This window comes from Labrus mixtus, chromosome 10, assembly GCF_963584025.1.
Source record: "Labrus mixtus chromosome 10, fLabMix1.1, whole genome shotgun sequence".
Taxonomy (NCBI): Eukaryota; Metazoa; Chordata; class Actinopteri; order Labriformes; family Labridae; genus Labrus; species Labrus mixtus.
Window position 1 is genome coordinate 11113273 of NC_083621.1, and position 24066 is coordinate 11137338.

The 24066-nt window shown below is 40.1% G+C and overlaps 7 protein-coding genes across 7 annotated transcripts; all 7 read right to left on the minus strand.

The window, feature by feature from the left end:
• Window positions 1–105: 105 nt before the first annotated feature.
• Window positions 106–3582, minus strand: LOC132982580 (protocadherin alpha-8-like). Its single transcript, XM_061049129.1, has 2 exons — window positions 637–3582; window positions 106–114 (listed from the first exon to the last, which is right to left on the minus strand). Exons 1-2 carry the CDS (start codon window positions 2989–2991, stop codon window positions 106–108), a joined length of 2364 nt encoding a protein of 787 aa, XP_060905112.1. The 5' UTR covers window positions 2992–3582.
• A 343-nt stretch (window positions 3583–3925) lies between these two features.
• On the minus strand, window positions 3926–6458 carry LOC132982581 (protocadherin alpha-8-like). Its single transcript, XM_061049131.1, has one exon. The coding sequence runs from the start codon at window positions 6287–6289 to the stop codon at window positions 3926–3928; it is 2364 nt and encodes a 787-aa protein (XP_060905114.1). The 5' UTR covers window positions 6290–6458.
• A 663-nt stretch (window positions 6459–7121) lies between these two features.
• On the minus strand, window positions 7122–9951 carry LOC132981994 (protocadherin gamma-A11-like). The gene has a single exon (XM_061048202.1). It carries the CDS (start codon window positions 9489–9491, stop codon window positions 7122–7124), a length of 2370 nt encoding a protein of 789 aa, XP_060904185.1. The 5' UTR covers window positions 9492–9951.
• A 6-nt stretch (window positions 9952–9957) lies between these two features.
• On the minus strand, window positions 9958–13018 carry LOC132981993 (protocadherin alpha-8-like). The gene has a single exon (XM_061048201.1). It carries the CDS (start codon window positions 12705–12707, stop codon window positions 10326–10328), a length of 2382 nt encoding a protein of 793 aa, XP_060904184.1. The 5' UTR covers window positions 12708–13018; the 3' UTR covers window positions 9958–10325.
• Window positions 13019–13417: 399 nt separating this feature from the next.
• LOC132981990 (protocadherin alpha-8-like) lies at window positions 13418–16291 on the minus strand. The gene has a single exon (XM_061048198.1). The coding sequence runs from the start codon at window positions 15922–15924 to the stop codon at window positions 13519–13521; it is 2406 nt and encodes an 801-aa protein (XP_060904181.1). The 5' UTR covers window positions 15925–16291; the 3' UTR covers window positions 13418–13518.
• A 147-nt stretch (window positions 16292–16438) lies between these two features.
• On the minus strand, window positions 16439–19335 carry LOC132981991 (protocadherin gamma-A11-like). Its single transcript, XM_061048199.1, has one exon. The coding sequence runs from the start codon at window positions 19134–19136 to the stop codon at window positions 16752–16754; it is 2385 nt and encodes a 794-aa protein (XP_060904182.1). The 5' UTR covers window positions 19137–19335; the 3' UTR covers window positions 16439–16751.
• Window positions 19336–19940: 605 nt separating this feature from the next.
• Window positions 19941–22507, minus strand: LOC132981992 (protocadherin alpha-3-like). The gene has a single exon (XM_061048200.1). It carries the CDS (start codon window positions 22377–22379, stop codon window positions 19998–20000), a length of 2382 nt encoding a protein of 793 aa, XP_060904183.1. The 5' UTR covers window positions 22380–22507; the 3' UTR covers window positions 19941–19997.
• Between the last annotated feature and the right edge of the window lie 1559 nt (window positions 22508–24066).

The following is a 24066-nucleotide window of genomic DNA, read 5'->3' on the forward strand; positions in this document are numbered from 1 at the left end:
AGCTGTGCGCCTCGCTACCAACGCACCTAAAATACTCAAATAGACCGTTTGAATGAAAAGCAACTGAAAACACATGAACTCATTAACTATGACTTTATAGCTTTGCTAGTATTCCTGCTTGAAAACAATAAGTCAGCGCGTTTCAGCACCATGGACAGCGATATACAATAGACCCACAGTCTCATCCGCCTTATCGTCATAATCTATGTAAAATTATGATTAAAAACTCGTTGCCCGCATGTTCCCAATATAATAGGATATGACACTTACTTATTATACTCTCACTTTGAGAGATTCATAATTTGTTTCTTAAAAGTAGGCTATATACCAACATTTGTGAGGTTTACATTTACTGAGAGGTGTGTATGATAGTCTTTGGATGAAAGGAAGTGAGAGAAAATGTGCTTCAAACGTTGAGTCCTGGCATAAAGAAAAATAAAATCCGCCGATATAGAAAGCCCACAAACTGGCATTTGTGTTTTGAAAACACAGGGCATCAAAGCGACTGTCTAAACTATTTCTCAAGATAGTGTAGACGTACTGAAGAAGAAACCAAAAACCATGAAACAATAAATCTTGCAATATTAATCTTGACAGAAAACAAGACCCTTGTTCTATACGTATAGACGCTCTTACCTCAGTAGATGTCCTCCTCCTGTCAGGGAGCACTAGTGTGTTGGCATGGCTCCCCGGGACTATAGTAGATCCTATACTCATTCTGGGTCCCACTAACATGTAGCGTTTCTCTCCAGATCTGTACTGGATGCTGTGACACAGTGTCCCGTCATAATTAGTCTCTTGTAGGTATTTGGAAGTGTAGTCTGTTGATTTGGAGCACTGCATTGCAATGAGCACGATGATGCTGATGAGAAAAAGTGCTGAAACTGAGGCCAAAGTTATCATGAGATAAAAAATGACATTACTCTCCTCATCATCGTTTGTTGCACTTTTAACATCAGAAGCAGCAAAAGCCTCTTTGGGCTCCACAACTTTGACAATGACAGTAGCTGTTGCAGAGAGGGAAACGTTTCCATTGTCTTTGACCAGTATGACCAGTTTCTGCTCAGCCTCGTCTGTCTCTGTGAATGAGCGAAGTGTTCTGATCTGTCCTGTATAGCGGTCCAAAGCAAAGAGACTGTGCTCAGTCACTTCCTGCAGTGAAAACAGTAACCAGCCGTTATATCCTATATCAGCGTCATAGGCTCTGACTTTAGTCACCAAGTGTGCTGCGTTCACATTGCGGGGAATCTCCTCCACACCTTCAGCAGACCCGTTGGAGCTGACTGGATACAGGATGACTGGAGCGTTGTCGTTCTGATCCAGAATGAACACGTTCACTGTGACGTTGCTGCTTAGTGACGGAGTTCCAGAATCTGTGGCCACAACTTGGAACTGGAACGTTTTCACTGTTTCAAAGTCGAAACTTTTCAGAGCGGTTATGTGTCCGTTTTCAGAGTTTACATTAATAAATGATGTCATACCATTTTGACTTCCTTCCCTCACAATATGATATGAAATAGCTGCATTTTCATTTATGTCTTCATCTGTTGCGCTCACAGAGAATATTGAAGCTCCAGCAACGTTATTTTCTACCAGATAAAACTGTAAAGGGTTTTGTTCAAAATGTGGACTGTTGTCATTCACATCTGATATCTGAATACTGAGAGTTTTAAAAGTGGATAAGGGAGGGTCACCACAATCAGTGGCGCTTATTGTTATTTCATAATGTGACACCTGCTCTCGATCCAAATGCCCCTTAGTGACAACTGAGTAAGTGTTTTCTTTGTAGGATGGCTTCAATTCAAAAGGCACGTCTGAGGTTATACTTGAAATAATGTTGCCATTAACACCAGAGTCTTTATCTTTCACTCTGATTAGAGAAACAATTGTTCCAGGTTTTGAATCTTCAGACACTGTATTTGACAGTGACGTGACTTCTATTTCAGGTGGATTATCATTGATATCTTTAATTTTTATAATGACTCTACACTCACCTACCAGTGGAGGTGTTCCTTTATCAGATGCCTCGACATCAAGTTTATAAACGTCGTTCTCTTCATAATCCACAACCCCTTTCACGTGAATCTCCCCAGTTATCTTGTCCAATTCAAAAATGTCATAGACTTTTTTCTTCAGCGTTTTTCCAAGACTGTATTCAACTATCCCATTAGTCCCTTCATCTGGGTCTTTGGCATTTATTTTAAATACGGATGTGCCGATTTCAACGTTTTCCTGTATTTCAATTTGGTAAATCTCCTGACTAAACATTGGACGGTTATCATTGCTGTCAAGAACAATAATAGTAACATTTAATGTTCCTGATTTTTGAGGTTTACCTCCATCTATCGCTGTCAGTAGCAGCGTGTGTTTGTTCTTTTGTTCCCTGTCTAACGATTTCTTCAGCACTAAAAACGGTATTTTGTCTTCGTCACTTTGACGGATGTCTACTTCAAAATGTTCATTTGAAGTCAAAGTGTATGTACGAATAGAGTTAGATCCAGCATCTGGATCACGAGCTGTGTGTAGTTGTAAACGTCGTCCTGTTAATGTCTGTTCAAATATTTCAAAAGTCTGTTCTTTTTCAGGAAAACTAGGAATGTGATCGTTAACGTCAGTAATTTCTACGACTATGTAGTGTATTTCCAAAGGGTTTTCGACTATGACTTTTAACTCTATTATGCAAGCACCGCTACCCTGGCAGAGCTCCTCTCTGTCGATTTTCCTATGGACATAGAGAGCACCATTGTCCCGGTTTACCTCAAAAAATGCATCCTTAGATTCAGAAACAACACGGAACCGTCGATTAAACAAAGAGGTGATATCCAGTCCAAGATCCTTCGCGACATTTCCAACAACAGTTCCCTCATTCACCTCCTCTGGAATAGAATATCGTATTTCTCCCAAAGCCCGATTTCCAACCAACAACAGAAGAAACAAACATGGAGCAAACCGCGAGCAGAGCTTTCCTCGATACTGTCTTCCCATTTCCATCGTTATCCGCAGCACATTCAAACAAAGAAGCCCGTTCCTTTATAAATGTCTATATCAAACCCATTGTGTGTCGCACATTGACAAAAGCACAACACGATTTCATTAGTTGGCGAGCAGGTTTCAAATGTCTCCTTTGCTTTTTCATGGAGCAAATAAAAGATATGTGAAGGGGAGGGACAACGTTTTATGATGTTTCCCAATGTAATACTGCCACCCAGCGGTCAATGTGCAAGTAGAAGGCTTTCCTGCAATCTTCAAAGTGAATATATGTAATAGAGCCCTTACTACCATTGCGATTTCAGCATCCAATCACCTGTTCAGTGTTTTAGATTTTTAGCTAAAAAAAATGTGTTAACAATGTCCTCAATTAATGTGTTTGGTCCTCGATGTTAAAATGGTCGGGTTAATGGGTTTCATGGTTTTTAAAACGGTTCTGTTTAAAGCTATCTTCTGCCGAAATACCAAAAGCAGCTACGTTCAGCACCACGGACAGCGCTCTACATCGTTCAATTTCCATGTCTTATGCTTGACGACAAATGTCAGCTTTAGTTGCCTGTACCAATCACATATACAGCTGTGGATTAATCGTGACAATAAGTTTTACTTCATGAGGTTTAAAGCTGGTTTAGATATCAAAGAAACACGGCCAACATATATTTTGTGAAATTTTGGTCAATTTAAAGTTATATTTCATATACATTGAAGCTATTCTTTTTTAAGATCACTGACTGGCACATGAGCATCAACCTAAGGAAACATACATCATCGCAAAAACACAACGATATAATGAAGCGTAAATGAAGCAATAATGTCTTGTGAAATAGACAAATTACTTTTTAGTTATTCGGTTGTTGTCTGTGTACTCGAGGTGTGTTAAGATTGTAAAAAAAAGAAAATGTGTCATTGAACACATAGCAATGAGAGAGAAGACAGTCTATGAATACGTGTTACATTGTTTCCAAGCTCTTACCTCAGTAGACGTCCTCCTCCTGTCAGGGAGCACTAGTGTGTTGGCATGGCTGCCCGGGACTATAGTAGATCCTATACTCATTCTGGGTCCCACTAACATGTAGCGTTTCTCTCCAGATCTGTACTGGATGCTGTGACACAGTGTCCCGTCATAATTAGTCTCTTGTAGATATTTGGAAGTGTAGTCTGTGGATTTGGAGCACTGCATTGCAATGAGCACGATGATGCTGATGAGAAAAAGTGCTGAAACTGAGGCCAAAGTTATCATGAGATAAAAAGTGACATTAGTCTCCTCATCATCGTTTGTTGCACTTTTAACATCAGAAGCAGCAAAAGCCTCTTTGGGCTCCACAACTTTGACAATGACAGTAGCTGTTGCAGAGAGGGAAACGTTGCCATTGTCTTTGACCAGTATGACCAGTTTCTGCTCAGCCTCGTCTGTCTCTGTGAATGAGCGAAGTGTTCTGATCTGTCCTGTATAGCGGTCCAAAGCAAAGAGACTGTGCTCAGTCACTTCCTGCAGTGAAAACAGTAACCAGCCGTTATATCCTATATCAGCGTCATAGGCTCTGACTTTAGTCACCAAGTGTGGTGCGTTCACATTGCGGGGAATCTCCTCCACACCTTCAGCAGACCCGTTGGAGCTGACTGGATACAGGATGACTGGAGCGTTGTCGTTCTGATCCAGAATGAACACGTTCACTGTGACGTTGCTGCTTAGTGACGGAGTTCCAGAATCTGTGGCTACAACTTGGAACTGGAACGTTTTCACTGTTTCAAAGTCGAAACCTTTCAGCGCTGTTATTTGTCCATTTTCAGGGTTTATATTCAGAAAAGATACCATATCATTATGACCGCCACCCCCTCTAGTTATACGATAGGATACTGCAGCATTATCGTTCAAGTCTTTGTCAACAGCACTCACTGAAAATATTGATTCTCCAGGAGCATTGTTTTCTGTTAAATATAATTCCAGTGGACTGTGTGAGAACTCCGGGATGTTGTCGTTCACGTCTGACACCTGAATACTTAATGTCTTAAATGCGGACAGTGGCGGCTCACCATAGTCTGTAGCTGTTATTGAAATGTCATAATGTGACACTGTTTCCCTGTCCAGTGTTTCTTTTGTCACCAATGAATACATGTTTTCTTTAAATGACGGTTTTAATTCAAATGGTACATCCCCAGATAGAGAGCATTTTACTTTGCCATTGAGACCAGAATCACGGTCTGTTATACTAATAAGAGAAACCACGGTCCCATGTTTTGCATTTTCTGGAACCATGCTAGATATGGATGTAACTTCGATTTCTGGTCTATTATCGTTGACATCTTGAATTTTTATTATAACTCTACAATCCGTTGTCATAGGAGGTTGACCTCTGTCAGAGGCTTGAACGTTTAACTTGAAAACATCAGCAGTTTCATAGTCGATGTGTCCCTTAACTATAATTTTGCCTGTGTGTCGGTCTAGACTAAATAGATCAAGCACCTTTGAATTAATATCGCCCCCAAATGAATATTCGACGTCACCATTAGTTCCCTCGTCGAGATCGGTTGCATTTACTTTTATCACAAAAGTATCCAATGCAACATTTTCTTGCAATGTCACAGAATAAACTTCTTTAGAAAAAGTGGGTCTGTTGTCATTGATATCAAGAACATTTATTGTAAGATTAAGATTAGATGATTTTGGCGGTGTGCCTCCATCTATAGCTGTTAAAATCAAGCTGTGGGTTGTTTTCTGCTCTCTGTCCAGCTGCCTCTGCAACACTAAAAAGGGAATTTTATCATCTTCCCTATCTCGTATTTCTAGATTGAAATGATCGTTTTGACTCAGCTTGTACCGTTGGACGGAGTTTACTCCAATATCTGGATCAAGGGCACCTGGTAATTGAAATCGAGCTCCTGGAAAAGTGTTTTCTGCTATTTCTATAACCTTTTCTTTCTCGACAAAAGTCGGTACATGGTCGTTAGCATCTGTGATTTCCACAGTGACATAATGGATCTCAAGTGGATTTTCCACAACAATTTTCAGATCCTTTAAACAAGCGCCATCTTTATCGCACATCTCTTCCCTGTCGAGATTCTTATGAACATACAAAACCCCATTGTTCGGGTTTACCTCGAATCGCTCGTCATGAGCTCCGTGCACAATGCGAAAACGCCGGTTTGTCAAGGTACTGACTTCAAGGCCCAAATCCTTGGCAACATTTCCAATGATAGTTCCCACTTTAACTTCCTCTGGAATCGAGTATTTTATCTGAGCTGAAATAAAATCACCAAAGCAGACGAGCAGAGAGAAAAGCAGGGGACGCGACCAAGACATCGTATTTCCTCTTTGTCCTTTGTCTTCTTATTGAAATCATTCAAAATATTATCCACAAATACCCGCAAAAAATATGACCTCCCGTTGTCCGAAAATTACATTTCAGAAAAACTAGTTAGCTGAGAAAAGTATTGATCAATAAAGGACACGATGCCATTCTTTGTGGTTGAGCTGAAAAACACTCTGTGAATGGGGCAGAGTCTGCTTTTACTCACGACTTAGCAAACCCCTCTGTCTTTACACTGCTGAACACTGACACCCAGTGGTCCATTCTAATAGGGACAGAAGATGTTGAACATGATTTCTGAAGAGGATCTTCTTTAAAGTTATATGTATCTGAAATGTTCAAAACGCTCTCCATATAATCAGAAGTAAGTGTCACGGATGTCTTGAGCATGAAACCCTATACCGTTTTTATATATATTTGAACATTTTTAACCAATAATCTTGAAGAGGATTTTCAGAACCATGGACAGCGAGAACCCTTTATATTGCGAGAAAGCTAAACCACGTTCATTCCAAAGTCTCGTTTTCAAAACTAGACAAGAAAATTGTCTTGTAGCCGCTGAAATTAAACTCAATAACCACAACGTGACCATAAAAACACGAAAGGGCTTAAGTGTTATGGACTGCGGTTCATAATGTGGAATGTTGTTTTCATTTCAAGGTGAGGAAAAGAAAAAAAATGCTTAGACATTTGCGTAAGTAGTTGAAATTCAGAAAAACTCTCATACAAATAGCAAGTATTATTATAGACCTTGTCTTTTTTACACAGAGGTAAGTGGGCTAGGATAAATCACAACACGAAATTGAAAAATTAGGTATAAAGACTTTAAACTGGCCTCACCTCTCCAGATGCCATTCTCCTGTCAGGTAGCACTAGTGTGTTGGCATGGCTGCCCGGGACTATAGTAGATCCTATACTCATTCTGGGTCCCACTAACATGTAGCGTTTCTCTCCAGATCTGTACTGGATGCTGTGACACAGTGTCCCGTCATAATTAGTCTCTTGTAGGTATTTGGAAGTGTAGTCTGTTGATTTGGAGCACTGCATTGCAATGAGCACGATGATGCTGATGAGAAAAAGTGCTGAAACTGAGGCCAAAGTTATCATGAGATAAAAAGTGACATTACTCTCCTCATCATCGTTTGTTGCACTTTTAACATCAGAAGCAGCAAAAGCCTCTTTGGGCTCCACGACTTTGACAATGACAGTAGCTGTTGCAGAGAGGGAAACGTTTCCATTGTCTTTGACCAGTATGACCAGTTTCTGCTCAGCCTCGTCTGTCTCTGTGAATGAGCGAAGTGTTCTGATCTGTCCTGTATAGCGGTCCAAAGCAAAGAGACTGTGCTCAGTCACTTCCTGCAGTGAAAACAGTAACCAGCCGTTATATCCTATATCAGCGTCATAGGCTCTGACTTTAGTCACCAAGTGTGCTGCGTTCACATTGCGGGGAATCTCCTCCACACCTTCAGCAGACCCGTTGGAGCTGACTGGATACAGGATGACTGGAGCGTTGTCGTTCTGATCCAGAATGAACACGTTCACTGTGACGTTGCTGCTTAGTGACGGAGTTCCAGAATCTGTGGCCACAACTTGGAACTGGAACGTTTTCACTGTTTCAAAGTCGAAACTTTTCAACGCGGTTATGTGTCCGTTTTCAGAGTTTACATTAATAAATGATATCATACCATTTTGACTTCCTTCCCTCACAATATGATATGAAATAGCTGCATTTTCATTTATGTCTTCATCTGTTGCGCTCACAGAGAATATTGAAGCTCCAGCAACGTTATTTTCTACCAGATAAAACTGTAAAGGGTTTTGTTCAAAATGTGGACTGTTGTCATTCACATCTGATATCTGAATACTGAGAGTTTTAAAAGTAGATAAGGGAGGGTCACCACAATCAGTGGCTTTTATAATTATGTCATAATGTGAGACTTGCTCTCGATCTAAGACATCCTTGGTGGCAATTGAATAAATGTTTTCCTTATATGAAGGTTTTAACTCGAAAGGTACGTCATTCGATATGTGTAAAATATTTTTTCCATTGACACCAGAGTCCCTATCTATCAAACTAAGAAGAGAAATAACTGTTCCAGGCTTTGAATCTTCAGGCACTGTATTTGACAGTGATGTCACTTCTATTTCAGGGGGATTATCATTGATGTCTTTTATTTTTATGATAACTCTACACTCACCGGTCAGTGGAGGCGTTCCTTTATCAGAGGCCTCAATGTCCAGCTCATATAAATCTTTTTCTTCGTAATCAACGACCCCATTAACTCTAATATCTCCTGTTATCTTGTCCATTTCAAAAAGTTCATACACTTTCTGAATCAAGGTTTTTCCGAGGGTGTATTCTACTTCCCCATTAATTCCTTCATCTGGATCTGATGCATTCATTTTAAATATTGAAGTGCCAATTTTAACGTTTTCTTGTATTTCAATTTGATAAATCTCCTGACTAAACATTGGACGGTTATCATTGCTGTCAAGAACAATAATAGTAACATTTAATGTTCCTGATTTTTGAGGTTTACCTCCATCAATTGCTGTCAGCAGCAGCGTGTGTTTGTCCTTTTGTTCTCTGTCTAACGATTTCTTCAGCACTAAAAACGGTATCTTACCCGAATCACCTTGACGGATATTTACTTCAAAATGTTCATTTGAAGTCAAAGTGTATGTACGAATAGAGTTGATTCCGGCATCTGGGTCGCTGGCAGCGTGCAGTTTAAATCGCTTTCCCGGTAATGTGTGCTCAGCTATTTCAAATATCTGTTCTTTTTCTGGGAAACTAGGAGCATGGTCATTAACGTCAATAATTTCCACAACAACGTAGTGTATTTCCAAAGGGTTTTCAACAAGGATTTTGAGCTCCATGAGGCATGCACCTGTGCCCTCACAGAGCTCCTCCCTGTCAATATGCCGGTGAACATACAATACCCCGTTATTATGGTTGACTTCAAATATAGCGTCCTTACTGCCAGACACAACACGGAACCGTCGATCAGTCAAAGAGGTGGTGTCAAGACCAAGATCCTTTGCAACATTTCCAACAACACTTCCCTCTTTCAGCTCCTCTGGGATAGAGTACCGTGTCTGAGCTGAAGCCTGTGTCCCGAACATCAGCAGTAAAGACGAATAAAAAGCAAAGCAGTAGAAGCCCATTGTTCGCGTTTTTGTGTCAATTCCCATCGTAATCCAACAAGACAAATATTCACAAAAACCTGCTACTTCCACGTAGAGTTATTTATGTCCAACACGCTTAATACCACATATTTTCAACCGAAAAGATGAATTCCATCGACTGGTTGTCTCGAGTCAAAAACCGTCTTTGCTCTCTTCACGAGGAAACAAAAGCTTTGAAAGGGGAGGGACCACTTGGTCTGATGTTATCTAATATAATAGTGACACCCAGAGGTAATAACTGAGAAATACAGTTTAAATCCTGCTTTATTTAATATGATAAATGTTTGAGACGTATGAACCAAGAAGACGGAAGAGTGAACTGTGTCCACACAAGTCAGTGGAAAGCTATTTGTAAGCATTGGTTAAACTCTCTCTCTCTCTCTCTCTCTCTCTCTCTCTCTCTGAAATAGTTATTTCAAGTTTACAGCTTCCATTAGCTTTCTTTGTAGTTATATTTAACAGTTGTTTTTTTTATTGAAAGTGTTTATGATTATTTTGCATATTATCTTCAACTGGAACACAAATACCTAATATATTTCAGTATCAATTGAGCGCCAGTTATATTGAAATGATTTATAAGTCAAACGTTCAAGTAAATATTGCTCAGCATTTGAAGAAACTCATAACACATGACGTAACTCAACAGAAAAAAAAACAAAACGTTGTTCCCTCTAAAATATTTCTCATTTGAGTATGATATGCACCATTTGAAAACAAACAGCCCTTGTGTCAGAAAACAGAGCCATGTTTTCTATATTCTTAGACTCTCCCTTGCTTGTCAACATGAAGCAAACGCATCAGCACCATGGACAGCGGTTACAAACAGGCGATTAGCAATATTTATGACGTAGGGCTAAATGCTCTTACCTCAGTAGAAGTCCTCCTCCTGTCAGGGAGCACTAGTGTGTTGGCATGGCTGCCCGGGACTATAGTAGATCCTATACTCATTCTGGGTCCCACTAACATGTAGCGTTTCTCTCCAGATCTGTACTGGATGCTGTGACACAGTGTCCCGTCATAATTAGTCTCTTGTAGGTATTTGGAAGTGTAGTCTGTGGATTTGGAGCACTGCATTGCAATGAGCACGATGATGCTGATGAGAAAAAGTGCTGAAACTGAGGCCAACGTTATCATGAGATAAAAAGTGACATTACTCTCCTCATCATCGTTTGTTGCACTTTTAACATCAGAAGCCGCAAAAGCCTCTTTGGGCTCCACAACTTTGACAATGACAGTAGCTGTTGCAGAGAGGGAAACGTTGCCATTGTCTTTGACCAGTATGACCAGTTTCTGCTCAGCCTCGTCTGTCTCTGTGAATGAGCGAAGTGTTCTGATCTGTCCTGTATAGCGGTCCAAAGCAAAGAGACTGTGCTCAGTCACTTCCTGCAGTGAAAACAGTAACCAGCCGTTATATCCTATATCAGCGTCATAGGCTCTGACTTTAGTCACCAAGTGTGCTGCGTTCACATTGCGGGGAATCTCCTCCACACCTTCAGCAGACCCGTTGGAGCTGACTGGATACAGGATGACTGGAGCGTTGTCGTTCTGATCCAGAATGAACACGTTCACTGTGACGTTGCTGCTTAGTGACGGAGTTCCAGAATCTGTGGCCACAACTTGGAACTGGAACGTTTTCACTGTTTCAAAGTCAAAACTTTTCAACGCGGTTATGTGTCCGTTTACAGGGTTTACATTAATAAATGATGTCATACCATTTTGACTTCCCTCTCTCACAATATGATATGAAATAGCTGCATTTTCATTTATGTCTTCATCTGTTGCGCTCACAGAGAATATTGACCCTCCAGCAACGTTATTTTCTACCAGATAAAACTGTAAAGGGTTTTCAGAGAACTTTGGTTTATTGTCATTTACATCTGATATCTGAATACTGAGAGCTTTAAAAGTAGATAAGAGAGGGTCACCACAATCAGTGGATTTTATTGTTATGTCATAAGTTGGCACCTGCTCTCGATCCAGAAGTTCTGTGGTGACAACTGAATATATGTTCTCCTTATAAGAAGGTTTTAATTCAAAGGGAACATCTGAGGTTATGCTTGTAATTATTTTTCCATTGACACCAGAGTCCTTATCCGAAACACTAAGTAGAGAAATAACTGTTCCAGGCTTTGAATCTTCAGGCACTGAGTTTAACAGTGATGTGACTTCTATTTCAGGTGGATTATCATTGATATCTTTAATTTTTATAATGACTCTACACTCACCAGTCAGTGGAGGTGTTCCTTTATCAGAGGCCTCAACATCAAGTCTATAAACGTTGTTCTCCTCATAGTCTAACATTCCTTTTACCCTTACTTCTCCAGTTAATTTGTCCAATTCAAAAATGTCATACACTTTTTTCTTCAGAGTTTTTCCAAGACTGTATTGAATCTCACTATTGGTGCCTTCATCTGGATCTGTTGCATTCATTTTAAAAATTGAAGTACCGATTGGGACATTTTCCTGTATTTCAATTTGATAAATCTCCTGACTAAACACTGGGCGATTGTCATTACTGTCAAGAACAATGATAGTAACGTTCAATGTTCCTGATTTTTGAGGTTTACCTCCATCTATCGCTGTCAGTAGCAACGTGTGTTTGTCCTTTTGTTCTCTGTCTAACGATTTCTTCAGCACCAAAAACGGTATTTTATCTTCGTCACTTTGACGGATGTCTACTTCAAAATGTTCATTTGAAGTCAAAGTGTATGTACGAATAGAGTTAATTCCAGCATCTGGATCACGAGCTGTGTGTAGCTGAAAACGCTTTCCTGGTAATGTCTGTTCAGATATTTCAAATGTCTGTTCTTTCTCGGGAAAACCAGGAGAGTGGTCATTTACATCGGAAATATCTACAACAATATGATGCATTTCCAAAGGGTTTTCGACTAGAATCTTTAACTCCATTAAGCAGGCACCGCTCCCTTGACAGAGCTCCTCTCTGTCGATTTTCCTATTAACAAAGAGAACCCCATCGTCCCGGTTTACCTCCAAAAATGCATCCTTGGATCCAGACACAACCCGGAACCGTCTGTTGGTCAACGACGAAATTTCAAAACCAAGATCCTTTGCAACATTTCCAACAACAGTTCCCTCTTTCACCTCCTCAGGAACAGAATAACGTATCTGAGCATGAGACAGTTTTCCGCAAAACAGCAGAAGAGACAAGCGAATCATAAAAAAATAGTAGTCCGTTGTTTGACGCCTTCTGTTCGTCCCCATTATTTATGTTCGACTTACAAACACACACTAACTACGTTTACTGCGACAGCATATGTCAAATTGTTAGTTTCGCTACTAAATGCAAAATAAGGAAACAGCCACCGGAGTGCTTGGATCATATGCCTACCCCGCTCTAGATATGAAACAAAGGCTTTGTGAGGGGAGGGACAACTACTTCTATATTTTTCAGATGATACAGTGACACCCGGAGGTCAGCAAAGAAATGTAACTAGCTTTTTATTTGCAATCATATACTTAAAAAAAAAAAAAATCAAAACCGTCGTTAATAACTACCTGAAGTAAAAATAGTAGTCTCTCTCTCTCTCTCTCTCTCTCTCTCTCTCTCTCTCTCTCTCTCTCGCTCTTCTCTCTCCCCACACTCTCTTCCCTCTCTCACTCCATGCATCAAGTATTTAAAGTGGAAAGCTTCCATTAATTTTCTTTATATAGGTGTACTTTAAAGTTAATTTGATTCATTTGCATACTATCTTCAACTAGAACACAAATACCTAATATATTTCAGCATCCATTGAACCCATTTATAATGAAATGACGCCGATATTTAGTAAAAGTTAAATTAAAGTAAATATATTGCTCAGCATTTGAAGAAACCCATAAAACATGTTCACAATAACTCAACAGACAAAAATTTGACTTTGTTCCCTCTAAAATGTAACTGATAAGAGTATGATATGCACCTGTTGAAACAAACAGCCCTTATATTGCAAAACATATAGCCATGTTTCTAGATTTCGAATATGCTCACATGTTTGTCAACATGAAACAAACGCATCAGCACCATGGACAGCGGTTACAACCAGGCGATTAACAATATTTGTGACGTAGGGCTAAATGCTCTTACCTCAGTAGAAGTCCTCCTCCTGTCAGGGAGCACTAGTGTGTTGGCATGGCTGCCCGGGACTATAGTAGATCCTATACTCATTCTGGGTCCCACTAACATGTAGCGTTTCTCTCCAGATCTGTACTGGATGCTGTGACACAGTGTCCCGTCATAATTAGTCTCTTGTAGATATTTGGAAGTGTAGTCTGTGGATTTGGAGCACTGCATTGCAATGAGCACAATGATGCTGATGAGAAAAAGTGCTGAAACTGAGGCCAAAGTTATCATGAGATAAAAAGTGACATTACTCTCCTCATCATCGTTTGTTGCACTTTTAACATCAGAAGCAGCAAAAGCCTCTTTGGGCTCCACAACTTTGACAATGACAGTAGCTGTTGCAGAGAGGGAAACGTTGCCATTGTCTTTGACCAGTATGACCAGTTTCTGCTCAGCCTCGTCTGTCTCTGTGAATGAGCGAAGTGTTCTGATCTGTCCTGTATAGCGGTCCAAAGCAAAGAGACTGTGCTCAGTCACTTCCTGCAGTGAAAACAGTAACCAGCCGTTATATCCTATATCAGCGTCATAGGCTCTGACTTTAGTCACCAAGTGTGCTGCGTTCACATTGCGGGGAATCTCCTCCACACCTTCAGCAGAACCGTTGGAGCTGACTGGATACAGGATGACTGGAGCGTTGTCGTTCTGATCCAGAATGAACACGTTCACTGTGACGTTGCTGCTTAGTGACGGAGTTCCAGAATCTGTGGCCACAACTTGGAACTGGAACGTTTTCACTGTTTCAAAGTCAAAACTTTTCAACGCGGTTATGTGTCCGTTTACAGGGTTTACATTAATAAATGATGTCATACCATTTTGACTTCCCTCTCTCACAATATGATATGAAATAGCTGCATTTTCATTTATGTCTTCATCTGTTGCGCTCACAGAGAATATTGACCCTCCAGCAACGTTATTTTCTACCAGATAAAACTGTAAAGGGTTTTCAGAGAACTTTGGTTTATTGTCATTTACATCTGATATCTGAATACTGAGAGCTTTAAAAGTAGATAAGAGAGGGTCACCACAATCAGTGGATTTTATTGTTATGTCATAAGTTGGCACCTGCTCTCGATCCAGAAGTTCTGTGGTGACAACTGAATATATGTTCTCCTTATATGAAGGTTTTAATTCAAAGGGAACATCTGAGGTTATGCTTGTAATTATTTTTCCATTGACACCAGAGTCCTTATCCGAAACACTAAGTAGAGAAATAACTGTTCCAGGCTTTGAATCTTCAGGCACTGAGTTTAACAGTGATGTGACTTCTATTTCAGGTGGATTATCATTGATATCTTTAATTTTTATAATGACTCTACACTCACCAGTCAGTGGAGGTGTTCCTTTATCAGAGGCCTCAACATCAAGTCTATAAACGTTGTTCTCCTCATAGTCTAACATTCCTTTTACCCTTACTTCCCCAGTTAATTTGTCCAATTCAAAAATGTCATACACTTTTTTCTTCAGAGTTTTTCCAAGACTGTATTGAATCTCACTATTGGTGCCTTCATCTGGATCTGTTGCATTCATTTTAAAGACTGAAGTACCAGCCGGGACATTTTCTTGTATTTCAATTTGATAAATCTCCTGACTAAACACTGGGCGATTGTCATTACTGTCAAGAACAATGATAGTAACGTTTAATGTTCCTGATTTTTGAGGTTTACCTCCATCTATCGCTGTCAGTAGCAACGTGTGTTTGTCCTTTTGTTCTCTGTCTAATGATTTCTTCAGCACCAAAAACGGTATTTTATCTTCGTCACTTTGACGGATGTCTACTTCAAAATGTTCATTTGAAGTCAAAGTGTATGTACGAATAGAGTTAATTCCAGCATCTGGATCACGAGCTGTGTGTAGTTGGAAACGCCTTCCTGGCAGAATATGCTCACCTATTTCAAATGTCTGTTCTTTCTCAGGAAAACTAGGGGAGTGATCATTTACATCGGAAATATCTACAACAATATGATGCATTTCCAAAGGGTTTTCGACTAGAATCTTTAACTCCATTAAGCAGGCACCGCTCCCTTGACAGAGCTCCTCTCTGTCGATTTTCCTATTAACAAAGAGAACCCCATCGTCCCGGTTTACCTCCAAAAATGCATCCTTGGATCCAGACACAACCCGGAACCGTCTGTTGGTCAACGAGGAAATTTCAAAACCAAGATCCTTTGCAACATTTCCAACAACAGTTCCCTCTTTCACCTCCTCAGGAACAGAATAACGTATCTGAGCATGAGACAGTTTTCCGCAAAACAGCAGAAGAGACAAGCGAATCATAAAAAAATAGTAGTCCGTTGTTTGACACCGTCTGTTCGTCCCCATTATTTATGTTCGACTTACAAACACACATTAACTACGTTTACTGCGACAGCATATGTCTAATTGTTAGTTTCGCTACTAAATGCAAAATAAGGAAACAGCCACCGGAGTGCTTGGATCATATGCCTACCCCGCTCTAGATATGAAACAAAGGCTTTGTGAGGGGAGGGACAACTACTTCTATATTTTTCAGATGATACAGTGACACCCGGAGGTCAGCAAAGAAATGTAACTAGCTTTTTATTTGCAATCATATACTTAAAAAAAAAAAAAATCAAAACCGTCGTTAATAACTACCTGAAGTAAAAATAGTAGTCTCTCTCTCTCTCTCTCTCTCCCTCTCTCTCTCTCTCTTGCTCTTTTCTCTCCCCACACTCTCTTCCCTCTCCCACTCCATGCATCAAGTATTTAAAGTGGAAAGCTTCCATTAATTTTCTTTATATAGGTGTACTTTAAAGTTACTTTGATTCATTTGCATACTATATTCAACTAGAACACAAATACCTAATATATTTCAGTTCCATTGAACCCAGTTATAATGAAATGACGCCGATATTTAGTAAAAGTTAAATTAAAGTAAATATATTGCTCAGCATTTGAAGAAACCCATAAAACATGTTCACAATAACTCAACAGACAAAAATTCAACTTTGTTCCCTCTAAAATGTAACTGATAAGAGTATGATATGCACCTGTTGAAAACAAACAGCCCTTGTATTGCAAAACATATAGCCATGTTTCTAGATTTCGAATATGCTCACATGTTTGTTAACATGAAACAAACGCATCAGCACCATGGACAGCGGTTACAACCAGGCGATTAGCAATATTTATGACGTAGGGCTAAATGCTCTTACCTCAGTAGAGGTCCTCCTCCTGTCAGGGAGCACTAGTGTGTTGGCATGGCTCCCCGGGACTATAGTAGATCCTATACTCATTCTGGGTCCCACTAACATGTAGCGTTTCTCTCCAGATCTGTACTGGATGCTGTGACACAGTGTCCCGTCATAATTAGTCTCTTGTAGGTATTTGGAAGTGTAGTCTGTGGATTTGGAGCACTGCATTGCAATGAGCACGATGATGCTGATGAGAAAAAGTGCTGAAACTGAGGCCAAAGTTATCATGAGATAAAAAGTGACATTACTCTCCTCATCATCGTTTGTTGCACTTTTAACATCAGAAGCAGCAAAAGCCTCTTTGGGCTCCACAACTTTGACAATGACAGTAGCTGTTGCAGAGAGGGAAACGTTGCCATTGTCTTTGACCAGTATGACCAGTTTCTGCTCAGCCTCGTCTGTCTCTGTGAATGAGCGAAGTGTTCTGATCTGTCCTGTATAGCGGTCCAAAGCAAAGAGACTGTGCTCAGTCACTTCCTGCAGTGAAAACAGTAACCAGCCGTTATATCCTATATCAGCGTCATAGGCTCTGACTTTAGTCACCAAGTGTGCTGCGTTCACATTGCGGGGAATCTCCTCCACACCTTCAGCAGAACCGTTTGAGCTGACTGGATACAGGATGACTGGAGCGTTGTCGTTCTGATCCAGAATGAACACGTTCACTGTGACGTTGCTGCTTAGTGACGGAGTTCCAGAATCTGTGGCCACAACTTGGAACTGGAACGTTTTCACTGTTTCAAAGTCGAAACTTTTCAGCGCAGTGATGACTCCATTTTCCGAATTTATATTTAAAAATGCTGTTATTTTTACTTGACTTCTCTCCTCTCTAACAATATGATAAGTCAAGGCAGCGTTTTCATTCAGATCCACATCTGTAGCAGTAACAGAAAATATAGGGTTTCCAGGTACGTTATTTTCTAACAGGTAAAATTCTATTGGATTATGCATAAACGTTGGAACATTGTCATTCACGTCCGAAACATCAATACTGAGAGTTTTGAATGTTGACAGAGGAGGTTGACCACAGTCTGTAGCTGTTATTGTGATTTCATAATGTGCAACAGATTCTCGATCCAAATGGTGTTTCAGTATTAACGAATACATATTTTCTTGAAATGATGGTTTCAAATCGAATGGCACATTTTCGGAGAGACTACATATTACTTTACCGTTCAACCCGGCGTCGTGGTCTGTAATACTGATGAGAGAAACCACGGTGCCAGGTTTTGAGTCTTCGGATATTGTGTTTGACAGAGATGTCACCTCTATTTGTGGCTTGTTGTCGTTTTTGTCGAGCACTTTGATGATCACCCTACAGTCGGTACTCATCGGAGGCTGCCCTTTGTCAGTGGCATGAACGTCTAACTTATAAACTTCAACGTTTTCAAAGTCGATTTCACCCTTCACTCGAATTTCACCAGTATCTTTATCTAAACTGAAAATATCATATATCTCCTGGCCAAGTTGACCACCGAAAAGAAATTCAATTTGTCCATTTGCACCCTCGTCTATGTCAGAAGCTTTTACTGTAATCACACTTGTATCTGCGTGAACGTTTTCAGGTATTGTTACTGAATATACGTCTTGGCTGAATGTAGGATGGTTATCATTTGAATCAAGAACTATGACTGTGACATTAAGCGTCCCTGATCTGGGTGGATTCCCACCGTCAACTGCTGTCAGTAATAGGTTGTGCTCATACTCCTTTTCCCGATCCAGAGATTTTTGCAGAACCAATGAGGGCATCTTGTCCTCTCCTCTCTCTCGAATTTGTATGCTAAAATACTCGTTTTGACTTAACTTGTACACACGAACTGTGTTGATGGCAACATCTGGATCGTGCGCAGTGGGTAATTGAAAACGTCTGCCTGGAAGAGTCGACTCGGGAATTTCTAACATTTTTTCCTCCTCTTTAAAGCGCGGTGAATTATCATTTACATCTATGATTTCGACTCCCACATAATGTATTTCCATTGGATTTTCAGCTACCATTTTTAGGTTCATCAAACACGGAGAAACATTTTCACAGAGCTCCTCTCGGTCGATGTTCTTATGCACATACAAGACTCCATTGTTCTGATTGACTTCAAACTGAGCATCTTTGGATCCTGAAACAATACGAAACCGTCGATCATGCAGCGAAGTGATATCCAATCCTAGATCCTTTGCAACGTTTCCAACAACAGATCCCACTTTTACTTCCTCTGGAACAGAATATTTAATCTGAGCGGAAATCTGCCCCACGCAGCTGAGCATAACAGAAAAACGAAGGGCTAGCCACCATGGTTCTCCTCCTCGCCTTTGTCCGCCAGATCCCATCGTTTCAGTTTGATACCAGTATATCCACTCAAAGGTCCATACGAAACAAGAAATCCTGCTAAGTGACAAAATGTATTATTGAAACAAGTCCCACATTTAAAGCGATGTATGTGCTCATTTAACGACGGCAACACTCTTTCCTGGCAACGGTGTTGTCTCCTCTGTGCCAACCTGAACAAATCCTCTTGAAGGGGCAGGGCCAACGCTGTAAGATATGCGGATGTGCTGATATCACACTGACACCCTGTGGACTAAACTCGTTATGACCTCGTTGCAGTGTAGTTGACAACTCCTAGTTTTAAAGAAAGGTGTGCTATCCACCGGACTCAAGAATATGTAAAAGGGAGAACATTTACGATCAAATATGTTTTGTATTGTAATTTGGAAGTTAATAGTTTTTACAAGCCAAAACGTTTTTAAATTAAACAAAAATTCTGACTTCGAAATCCCCATAAAATGACCAAGTGTTCCCGCCAGCACCACGGAGAGCGCTAAAGGTTATGCCATTACGCTCTTGCTGTACAACTTTCCTCACACAGTAGGAAAATATTGCTTGTTAAAAAGTCACATCCAACTCAAAACTAAATCCCAAATTGGAAGTAATCATAATGTTAACAATACAATCTGTTTCAGCAACTTGGACAGAGCAATGTTAAACACCAAGCATAGCGCAACAAAATATGTTGTCATATCATGAGCCTTAAATACTTTTTATTTTCAAGAGAGCAACGACAGGACCATAATGCATTAAATCAGCCAATATTTTAAGATATTTTTCAACACAGCAATTGTATGGCGGTAATAATATGAGGAGGAAATTATCGTTATAAAACCCAAAGAAATTTATCTGAATAAATATTTTCAGTCAATATCGATAAATGCTCTTACCTCTGTAGATGTCCTCCTCCTGTCAGGGAGGACTAGTGTGTTGGCATGGCTGCCCGGGACTATAGTAGATCCTATACTCATTCTGGGTCCCACTAACATGTAGCGTTTCTCTCCAGATCTGTACTGGATGCTGTGACACAGTGTCCCGTCATATTTAGTCTCTTGTAGATATTTGGAAGTGTAGTCTGTGGATTTGGAGCACTGCATTGCAATGAGCACGATGATGCTGATGAGAAAAAGTGCTGAAACTGAGGCCAAAGTTATCATGAGATAAAAAGTGACATTACTGTCCTCATCATCGTTTGTTGCACTTTTAACATCAGAAGCAGCAAAAGCCTCTTTGGGCTCCACAACTTTGACAATGACAGTAGCTGTTGCAGAGAGGGAAACGTTGCCATTGTCTTTGACCAGTATGACCAGTTTCTGCTCAGCCTCGTCTGTCTCTGTGAATGAGCGAAGTGTTCTGATCTGTCCTGTATAGCGGTCCAAAGCAAAGAGACTGTGCTCAGTCACTTCCTGCAGTGAAAACAGTAACCAGCCATTATATCCTATATCAGCGTCATAGGCTCTGACTTTAGTCACCAAGTGTGCTGCGTTCACATTGCGGGGAATCTCCTCCACACCTTCAGCAGAACCGTTGGAGCTGACTGGATACAGGATGACTGGAGCGTTGTCGTTCTGATCCAGAATGAACACGTTCACTGTGACGTTGCTGCTTAGTGACGGAGTTCCAGAATCTGTGGCCACAACTTGGAACTGGAACGTTTTCACTGTTTCAAAGTCGAAACTTTTCAGCGCGGTTATGTGTCCGTTTTCAGAATTTATATTAATAAAGGATGTCATACCATTTTGACTTCCTTCCCTCACAATATGATATGAAATAGCTGCATTTTCATTTATGTCTTCATCTGTTGCGCTCACAAAGAATATTGAAGCTCCAGCAACGTTATTTTCCACCAGATAAAACTGTAAAGGGTTTTGTTCAAAATGTGGACTGTTGTCATTCACATCTGATATCTGAATACTGAGAGTTTTAAAAGAAGATAATGGAGGGTCACCACAATCAGTGGCTTTTATAATTATCTCATAATGTGACACCTGCTCTCGATCCACAAGTCCCTTAGTGACAATTGAATAAATGTTTTCCTTATATGAAGGTTTTAACTCGAAAGGTACGTCATTCGATACGTGTGAAATTATCTTACCATTAACACCAGAGTCTTTGTCCATCAAACTAAGAAGAGAAACAATTGTTCCAGGTTTTGAATCTTCAGGCACTGAATTTGACAGTGACGTGACTTCTATTTCAGGGGGATTATCATTGATGTCTTTTATTTTTATAATTACTCTACACTCACCAGTCAGTGGTGGCGTTCCTTTATCAGAGGCCTCAACATCGAGTGAATACACCTCGTTTTCTTCAAAGTCCACCACTCCTTTTACCTTTATTTCTCCAGTTATTTTGTCCATTTCAAAAATGTCAGAGACCCTTTTCTTAAGAGTTTTAACAAGACTGTATTCAACATTCCCATTAGTCCCTTCATCTGGATCTGTCGCATTTATTCTAAATATTGAAGTACCAACTGGGACATTTTCTTCTATTTCAATTTGATAAATCTCCTGACTAAACATTGGACGGTTATCATTGCTGTCAAGAACAATAATAGTAACATTTAATGTTCCTGATTTTTGAGGTTTACCTCCATCAATCGCTGTCAGCAGCAGCTTGTGTTTGTCATTTTGTTCTCTGTCTAACGATTTCTTCAGCACTAAAAACGGTATTTTATCTTCGTCACTTTGGCGGATATCTATTTGAAAATGTTCATTTGAAGTCAAAGTGTATGTACGAATAGAGTTGATTCCGGCATCTGGGTCGCTGGCAGCGTGCAGTTGGAATCGCCGCCCCGGTAATGTATGCTCAGCTATTTCAAATATCTGTTCTTTTTCTGGGAAAATAGGAGCATGGTCATTAACGTCAATAATTTCTACGACAACGTAATGTATTTCCAAAGGGTTTTCAACAAGGATTTTGAGCTCCATGAGGCATGCACCGGTGCCCTCACAGAGCTCCTCCCTGTCAATATGCCGGTGAACATACAATACCCCGTTATTATGGTTGACTTCAAATATAGCGTCCTTACTGCCAGACACAACACGGAACCGTCGATCAGTCAAAGAGGTGGTGTCAAGACCAAGATCCTTTGCAACATTTCCAACAACACTTCCCTCTTTCAGCTCCTCTGGGATAGAGTACCGTGTCTGAGCTGAAGCCTGTGTCCCGAACATCAGCAGTAAAGACGAATAAAAAGCAAAGCAGTAGAAGCCCATTGTTCGCGTTTTTGTGTCAATTCCCATCGTAATCCAACAAGACAAATATTCACAAAAACCTGCTACTTCCACGTAGAGTAATTTGTGTCCAAACCACTTAATACCACATATCTGCAATTAGAAAGATGAATTCCATCGACTGGTCGTCTCGAGTCCAAAAACCGTATTTGCTCTCTTCACCAGGAAACAAAAGCTTTGAAAAGGGAGGGACCACTTCTTCTTATGTTAACCGATGTAATAGTGACACCCAGAGTTCATAACTGAGAAATACCTGTACTGCATTATGTTTGAACTGGATATTTTTTAAAAGAGGACACAAAAGAAACGGAAGTAAAATATCATTCGGATAAACTGTTACATTATAGCGCCTCCCTCCCTATCAAGACACTTATCGGCTAATCATACAATATAATCTTATCCTTTACTGTATCACGTGTTCTTGCGTCTCAGCACAATGGATAGCTGCCACTAGTCGTCGCACAGCCTTTCTTTCCAGAACAAAAGTTGCTCAAATTTGGAACAAATAAGATGGATTATATTGCTCATACATGTATACAGACACTCGACTTGAAATATTACATTTTTTCAGTTAGTGTTTGGCTATTGCATTATTGGTTTCATTTTTGTTTTTTTTATTTAACCTTTATTTAACCAGGTAATTAACCCACTGAGATCAAGATCTCTTTCACAAGGGTGACCTGGCCAAGAGGGCAGCAGCACACGTCATAATAAATATTACATGATAAAAGAAACAGTTTACAAACTAAAAGTTATGAGACAACAATTACAATGTGCAAATTTGTTTACAGATAACGTGCAGAGTCGTGATGACAGATTACAATTCAGAAACACATGCACTGTCCAATGGTCTCGCTTTTTTTTATCTTTTAAGATCGAGCAAAAGGCCTTTACCGAGCTCAGTGCGGACACGAGGAACAGACAGTTTAAAACATCACAGGAATGCAAGGCATAGTGGCTTCTGGTTCTTTGAAGGTAAGAACATAAATAAGAAAGAACCAAACCAAAAAGAGCTTTATAAATACGGCTCAGCCAGTGTAAATATCTGCGCACCTTCAAGGATGGCCAACCATATTTCGTGTACAGGTCACAGTGATGAGTAAAGCGTCTACAACCAGGAAAAAATCTCAAAGCAACAATGATATACGGTGTCCAGTGACTGTAAACATGTGGCCGGAGCGCACATCTCCATAATCCAACAAAGGTAGAAAAGTTGATGAAACAAGAAGTTTCCTCACTCTGGGGGAAAAGCAGGATTTATTTCTATAATAAAATCACAACTTCACCTTGAGTTTAGAGGCCAAATTGGCAATATGTGATTTAAAAGACAGATCACATCAAGAATAAATTCCAAGTACTTGTAGCTTTTGACAAGCTCGATTTGATTTCCTTGGGAAGTTAAAAACAATGAGACCTCGTATTCATGATACCGTCATGACAAAACTCTCTACATATGTCAAGGTATTGCCATTAACTACAAATCGGTTAAGCTGGAATAAGTAAACCGTTTATTTCAGCACCATGGACAGCAGCTGCGATCATTGTCAGAAACTGTCCTCTTTCAAATCGATTAGCTGTAATATGTAGGCCAAATGTTTTCTTTTTAACCGATAACTCGTATGTAAGAACATATTTACATCTCTACGTGCTTAAACAAGCCCATTGTATGATAAATGTGAAAAAGCTAAAAAAAATT